This window comes from Saccostrea cucullata, unplaced genomic scaffold (genome assembly GCF_032062105.1).
Source record: "Saccostrea cucullata isolate Sc308-1 unplaced genomic scaffold, CSIRO_AGI_Scuc_v1 ctg15283, whole genome shotgun sequence".
NCBI lineage: Eukaryota > Metazoa > Mollusca > Bivalvia > Ostreida > Ostreidae > Saccostrea > Saccostrea cuccullata.
Window position 1 is genome coordinate 4,702 of NW_026941705.1, and position 7,558 is coordinate 12,259.

Below are 7,558 nucleotides of genomic sequence, written 5' to 3' on the forward strand. Positions count from 1 at the left end.
TTGAACTCTGAGCTCAAATTTAACAATTACAACCCATATATACTTAACTTAACTGCACACACGCTAAAGGAGATTTGCGGGGAAGAATATACCGGATATACAAATTTAGATGGAAGAACATCCAACGGTGGAAATTGTCTCTTTTCAGTCACTGAGTCAGTCAACACACAACACCTGAATTTGGTAAGATTGATTTATTGTTTTCATTTTTAAAAATAGCTACTATTTTATTACATTAATATTGATAAAATACATATGAAAGAATGCTGCAAAACACACAAACATCATACCGAGAATCAAATGTTTATAGAGTTAATAATAGTTTATGCACTACGGATTCACAGTCAATTGTTCATGGGAACGCACGTGTTGACATAACTACAAGGACTTCTTCTTGGTCAGCTTGGCCAGGGGAATGTCACTGTCCGAGTCGCTGTCAGGCTCAAAACCTCTGTTGTCTACTCCACTGAAATTAAGGGAAAAACAAAATTAAAATAGGGCATCATTTTCACAAATTCAATCAGTAGCTATGTGTTTTCTTTTTAAAATAAATTTAGTTTTAGTTTGATATTTCCTGTGTAAATTTTAAAATTTGTATTCAAGTTTGAGTGTCTGTTTTTTGATGTTTTTTTTTTTTAAGAGGATCCAGTAGTTTTAAGCCATCTTCGCTAGCCAAGGGTTTCTGATACGCTACTCTCCTCATAAACCCTTGACCTACGGAGAAGTCAAAAGACGGGATTGTTTTCAGTCACGTGATCTCGAATCATATACGCACAGATTATTTAAAGACACATGTTAAAAAAAAATTAAATCAAAGTTTTTAAAAGAATAATTTGAGTTATTTTTATTCATTATTTATATCTGAAGCTTTTAGATTCATCAATATTTAGGAGTATTGGATGACACCATGGCTATTCATAGAATTGAATGTTATCTTACGGATCATTGTTTACTTGCGTTTTTCATTTTTTGATGTGCAAATTTTCATTTATATTTTTAAGCATGTTAAGTACATGTACATATTTATTTTTTAAGTGCACATATAATGACAATTCAGATTTTCTTACAAGCAAGCAAAAGCCATTTATATTTTTGATTTCATAAAATTGATTCTTTTATGTTCATAATTTAAAAACACTTATAATCTAATGATTGAAAGTTCATATCTCAAGACAAATGTTGTTCATGTCAGTTGCAGCTAAGTAAACTGGTAAAGAAAATAGTGGAAGAATTTTTACATACATTTCCTCTGTATCTTGGAGAAGCAGCACATTTTCCTTGTTGGAATGTTGTCGCTTCCGTTTCATGAGTTTCCAAGCAGATTCATGATTCTTTTGGGCTTCTTCTCTATAAATAAAATAACAGTTTTAGGAAAAAACAGAAACACCAAAAAAATGAATGCATTTAACATATATTTACATGTAAGGGCTACAGAGAGAAAGAGTATATATGAACACACTGAGTAATTAATATAATTAAGGACCCTCTCTACACTGCACCCTAATTTCAGGGTACTTGCGTGTAGTTAGACTGACCCACAATTTGACATAAAAAGAATAAATTGTAATCCGCACTTTTTTGACAAAATTTTAAATAAGTCTATCTATTCTAAATATTATGTTAGACCAAGATAAAGTAATTGAAAACTTTATTTGCATATATTTTCTCCATTTGATTAACAGAGAGAAACACCATATTAGAAATGGATTAGTTTATTTCAAAATATATATGAACACACTGAGTAATTAATATAATTAATTAATATTACATTGACATTTGTTTAATTCTGAAAACAAACTTATAAATGTAGTATTTAATCAGTGGTATATTGCGTAGTTCTATTTAGAGAATGACCGGTAAAATGTTACTTGTTTAAAAGCCTTTATTTTAATTTAAAGATAAAAGCTACCTCTTTTTCGCATAATATCTCTGCCACTGCATCGCCTTTTGAATTCTTCTCTTTAATTTCTGGCAATCAACGGTGTAGTTGGGGAATTTCTGGGATATGATGACCTTGACTTCATCCAGGACAGAAGAGAAGGAGGTGGTGTATTTTCCACTGGTTGGCAGAAGTCTCTCCAAAGTTGCATTGATGAGTCTCTACAAATATCATGAATATTACAAACATTGACCCATTTAATTAAAAGTGCTAAACAGGTCATATTTTAAAAAATATATATATTTCTTTATTTCTTATAATGAGAATGATAATTTATGGCAGGGACAAAGCAACTAAACTCAGGAAACCTAGATAAAAACTGTCTGCATATAGAAAAAGAATGCCAGTTATTCATTTTTGAAAGTTAACTTTTAAATTTGAGAACTTAATTTTAAGAGGCAGTGGATAGACAGACAGTGTTGAAAAATACGTTGACTTTATATAATTACATTTCTAACAATATTTCTATTTATTTATTTTCTCTGTGATAACTCTTTGAAAGTTATTTGTCAATGAGTTGAGTTCTTGATTATTCTACTGGAATACATATATTTCACAATGCAAACAAAGATAATGAGCCCTAATATGCAGGTAAATCTTAATTGTGCAGCTGCATGTCTTTGTGCCTGATGTCACTCGACTGAGCGAGGACTTTAATTGACATGCAGGCCTCATATAATTTAGATCTTTTAATAGTCTACATTTTTAAAATCTAAATTTACAATTCTATTTCTCCATGAAATGGAAATATAAGGAACCACTGTCTAGTTAGTAGAGTATGCCAGAGACAATAATGAAAATTGGAAACATGGGATAATTTATAAGCATAATCATGATTATATGTTTGATTTCCATTAACAGAACTCTTCAGAATTAAAGGAGCGCTTAATTATCATCTAAGTGCACATGCCTCGAAAATGTAATCTTATTCTTCTCAGTATACAGTGATTCCTTAAGACCTAAACTATACTTGAACATGTTTACACCATTTCTGTCATTTTGTTTATCACTATGAAGTATAACTGGTTTATAATTACCTGTACCACACCATGCTCAAATGTCCCCTTCTTCCACATGTTGTCTGCATCTAATGTCTCCTGTGGAAACTCAAAGTTGTTGGTTTGGGTAGATGCATTGGATTTAGGTTGGTTACAGGAACACACGGTTCCCATACTTAAACGAGCACAACACACACACTGAAATGTACATTTTTGCACAGGTTGGTTGCCTTGATGCACAGAGACACCTTGTATACTAGGTCCAAGATACTGATAAGTATAGTCAGAGTCACTAAAAGTAAGGGTGTTGAAACTTGAAGAACTCATCTTGGCGTCACACGTGAAGGCTCCTTTTTACAATTTGGTTTGGATTAAAAGTGAAATATAGGACTTCACAATTAACTACTTGCAGTACTTCACTGTGTTTTCATAGAACAAATTATCATCTCAATGTCAGAGGTTGTTGTGATAACCAGGTTCCCCTTTTGTTTTTTTAGCAATCAACAGATCATTCTGATAATCTTTGATACAGGATAATTAAAATAATAAAATGCTTATCATCATGATCATTGTAATCATAATTAATATGTTGTTTAGTAATTTTGAACAAGCTTGCTTTCATTTCTTTTCCAACACATTTTTAAGTACAAATCAAAGAAACCAACATTTAAATTAAGAGATTTTTTTCATTAATTAAAAATTGAATCTTATTTAATGAATTGACCCTGGTATTTTGTTGTTCAGTATTACATATAATTATTAAAAACCACGTATAAACTAAGCATATATATTTTAAATAATTTTAATTTTGAATACCAGTAATTATTGGTAGTGTAGAATTTTTCAACATACATCTGTACATGTATAATCTAAGAAAACATTCAAGATACCTTCACATTTTAATGCTGTTTTTAATATATATATGATACAAATGATTAAATTATCAAATAATAAAGAAAAATCACATAATAAAGAAAAAAAAATTGGAGCAGCATTTATTGAATTAATTCCTGTTTCAAAAATGTCAAATGAGAAAAAATATTCAGGAGACTTTCTTTTTTTTTTTTTTTAAATTAATTCACATGATGAAGCTCCCATGTTTTAGCTGTCATTTTACTATGTTTTTTAATCATCAATGTAAAATAACAAATCTAGACACTGACTGTGAGTTTCACAACAGAGGGTGGCTGAAACAGTCCCTTTGATCAGCTGCCCTTTGATGTGTATACACAGAGCTACTGTGTTAGTTGGAAGTTTCACACAGAGCAACTGTGTTAGTTGGAAGTTTCACATCACAAGCTTTTTGTGTAAGTCCAATTCACAGAGTGATTAACAGTCATCTCTCATAACTACTGAATCAGTGATAGAGAGAAGATGGGTTAACTTTTGTTTTGAGCAGACATGATCTGTTTCTATATCTGTATTTTATACTTCATTTGTTTTATCCCCAGTGAAGTAATGCAGAAATCAGATGGTAATTTTGGATTTTTTTTTCTCAAAATTTAATTATATGTAAATAAAACATGCAGATCAATCCTCAAACATTGAAATTAATTAAAACTTGCAATTTCTTTTTCAATTTTATTTCTTTCAATTAGTGAAATGTGTTAATTTTAATGTTTGTTTTTGATTTTTTTGTAAGTTGTGCATATCAATTGAACAGCAGAAATAATTGATTTTTTTTTTTACAGAACAGCAGAAATTTTGCCTGTGTCAGAAGTGTGAGGGAAAATGGATTCCCAGATCAACTTTCTACCACCATGAAAGACAGTATGTGAAAAGTATTAGTGCCCCGATAGTACCAAAATTCCCATATGATGAGGCTATTTTCACAGATTGCAGATTCCAGCAGCCATTATTTGAAGGATCAACAACTAGCGTTTTAGATGCAGTGACAAAACACATGTACATATTTAGTATGAACCATGGCATGTCAAAATCAGCAGTGTCGGATTCCTTGGCCTGTGAAAAGTCATCACTTCCACAACCTAATTGCCTGCCACAGTCATTCCGAGAAGCCAAAGATTTCATATCGCCACTCCTGATGCCTCTTGAGAAGTATGATGCCTGCGTCAATGACTGCATACTTTACAGAGACTTAAAAGACAAAGAATATTCCAGTTTGCAGAATTGCCCTATCTGTGGTGAACCAAGGAAAAAGAGAGGAGTTGTGCAGAAAAAATACACTTACATGCCTTTAGGACCAAGACTGAGTCGCTGGTTTGGGACTTCTAACTTGTGTAAATTGCTTTATTCAAATAGAGGAGTCTCTGCAAATGGAAATCTAAGAGACTTTACCGATGGCAAAGTGTACAAGTCCTGGTTCGAAACTGGAGGGGTCTTCCAAGGACAGCAGGAATGCCATACAGTTCCATTGTCCCTATTCACAGATGGAGTGAATCCTAATAAACACATGACCAGTCAGAAATCCATGTGGCCTCTCATTCTGACGTGGATCAACCTACCATTTGAAATTCGCCAACTTTTAGGACCTATGCTGTTGGTAGGAGTAATTCCCAGTGGAATTAACGGCAGTGAGCCAAAGTCCCTGGAGCCATATCTAGAACTTCTAATTGATGAACTTCTATCACTTTCGGAATTCACACTGTACAATGCGTATGAAATGGCACCGATGAATGTGAAAGTGGCATTACTTCAGTACCTGTGTGATATTCCAGCATATTCCAAAGTGTTTCATCTGCCTGGACATGGTGCACTGAGATCTTGTCCGTACTGCCGAGATGTAGGAGAGTATTGTAAACATCTGCACAAGACTATCCATCTCTCAAACCGTAGGTTTCTAGATTCGAATCATCGAATGAGGTCTGAGGATGGCTTTGGTAAACGTGGTTGTGAAAGGGAGCAGAAACCAACATCTTATACATGTGAAGAGGAAGCTGAGCTGCGCAAAGAATTTGAGCTGAAAAGAAATAAATCCCAGAAAGCTAAACACCAGAAAGAAACCGGTCTAAAAGGAGAATACTCCCTTCAGAAACTTCCGTACCACAATAGGATGCAGCAGATGCAAGCAGACGGGATGCACACCTTTGCAGACTTTGTGAATCATGTTTTAGAAATGTTGACTGGAAAACTGAGTTCAGAGAAAGTCTTACATTGTGAACATTCATATGCACGATTTACAGACATCGTAGCGGACGACGAGCAGCTGGAAAGTAGGCCAAAGAAAAAGAAGACCGACAAGACTCAAACTTCACGCCAAGACAGTTCACGAACAATTCCATGGGAACTTACAAAGAAGCAGATTAAGGAAGCTGACAAGAGGGCCTGTGAAATAGTATACAGCCAAGCTAATGGGATTACACCTGGGCCACATTTCTCCAAGCCCTGGACATTGAGAACTATGAGTTCCAAGTTACAGGTAATAATTTACAGCTTGTAATTGTGAAGTTACTTATTATCTAAGCCGATGTTTTTTAAATATTATAAAATATATGCATGGTCGTTAAAGTATCAAGGACGTCATTTTCAGTTTTTATCCTTTTTTTATGTAAATAATGTAATGAACATTCAATATTAGTTTATATATATTAATCATTGTTTTATGGAATTTTTTTTTATAGAAATTCAAAATGCAGATTAATATTCTGTATGTTCATTTACAGATCCTTTGATTAAAACAATGGTGTCTTTTTTCAGTTTGTGACTACTGGTGGGCTTCAGTGGTGTATCAGGGGATTTTTACCTCCAAAGCAAGAAGAAACTCTTTTCTTTGTATTTGATACCCTGAAGAGAGTTATCTCCTCATCCATTTATCAAGCAGCCATTGAACAGTTGCAGATTGATGTTCATCATGCTCTGTGTCTAGTGGAGAGGGATTTCCCACTGTCACTCCAGGTAACATTTGCAAATTGAATTTTAAACTTGGATATTATTTTTTGTTCACTGTAATCCATCAAATAATTTTTTTTGGTGGAAATCTTATAGACAGTCTTAAATAGTGCAGGTACTTAAAAAAAAATTATGGAGAGTCAACTTATATGGAAATTATTTATGTATCAGCTTGATGAAAATTTTCTTATTATTTCAGAATTTGACTACACATCTTATACATCACATCGTGGATGGTCTAGAAGAATTTGGCCCAGTTTATGGTCGTTGGCTGTTTCCCTACGAAAGGGCTAATGGATGGATTAGCCGTCAATGCTTGAGAAAAGGTGTCGAGGAGTCAACTGTGATGGAAACATATGTAGTAAGTTTAATTAAGTATAATTACTATTTTTCCAAAGAAAATTACTGTTAAATGTAATCAGGGTAATAGTGTTTCTTTGTTGATCAATTCACAGGATGTTTGCATATACATAGTAAGTTCAGTGATGGCAGAATTTTCTCATTTTTTTTTTAGCTCTTTTTCAGAAATATTTTTATACCCCCGCAAACGAAGTTTAGGGGGGTATATTGGAATCACCATGTCCGTCTGTCTGTCCGTCCGTCCGTCTGTCCGTCTGTCTGTAGACAAGATTTTGTCCGGACCGTTTCTCAGAAACTGTTGGATGGATTTGTCTGAAAATTTATACACTTATTATTCACCATATGAAGGTGTGCACCTGGGATTTTCATCATGATTGGATGATTTTTCTGCATTTTACAGGCGTTTTTTCTT

The 7,558-nt window shown here is 33.5% G+C and overlaps 2 protein-coding genes across 2 annotated transcripts; one reads left to right on the forward strand and one right to left on the reverse strand.

Annotated features, from left to right (window-relative positions):
* Positions 1-208: 208 nt before the first annotated feature.
* LOC134258257 (uncharacterized) lies at positions 209-3,432 on the reverse strand. Its single transcript, XM_062740788.1, has 4 exons — positions 2,977-3,432; positions 1,910-2,100; positions 1,243-1,347; positions 209-466 (listed from the first exon to the last, which is right to left on the reverse strand). The coding sequence occupies exons 1-4, from the start codon at positions 3,262-3,264 to the stop codon at positions 379-381; spliced, it is 672 nt and encodes a 223-aa protein (XP_062596772.1). The 5' UTR covers positions 3,265-3,432; the 3' UTR covers positions 209-378.
* Positions 3,433-4,633: 1,201 nt separating this feature from the next.
* LOC134258258 (uncharacterized) lies at positions 4,634-7,198 on the forward strand. Its single transcript, XM_062740790.1, has 3 exons — positions 4,634-6,316; positions 6,595-6,792; positions 6,986-7,198. The coding sequence occupies exons 1-3, from the start codon at positions 4,841-4,843 to the stop codon at positions 7,196-7,198; spliced, it is 1,887 nt and encodes a 628-aa protein (XP_062596774.1). The 5' UTR covers positions 4,634-4,840.
* The last annotated feature ends 360 nt before the right edge of the window (positions 7,199-7,558 follow it).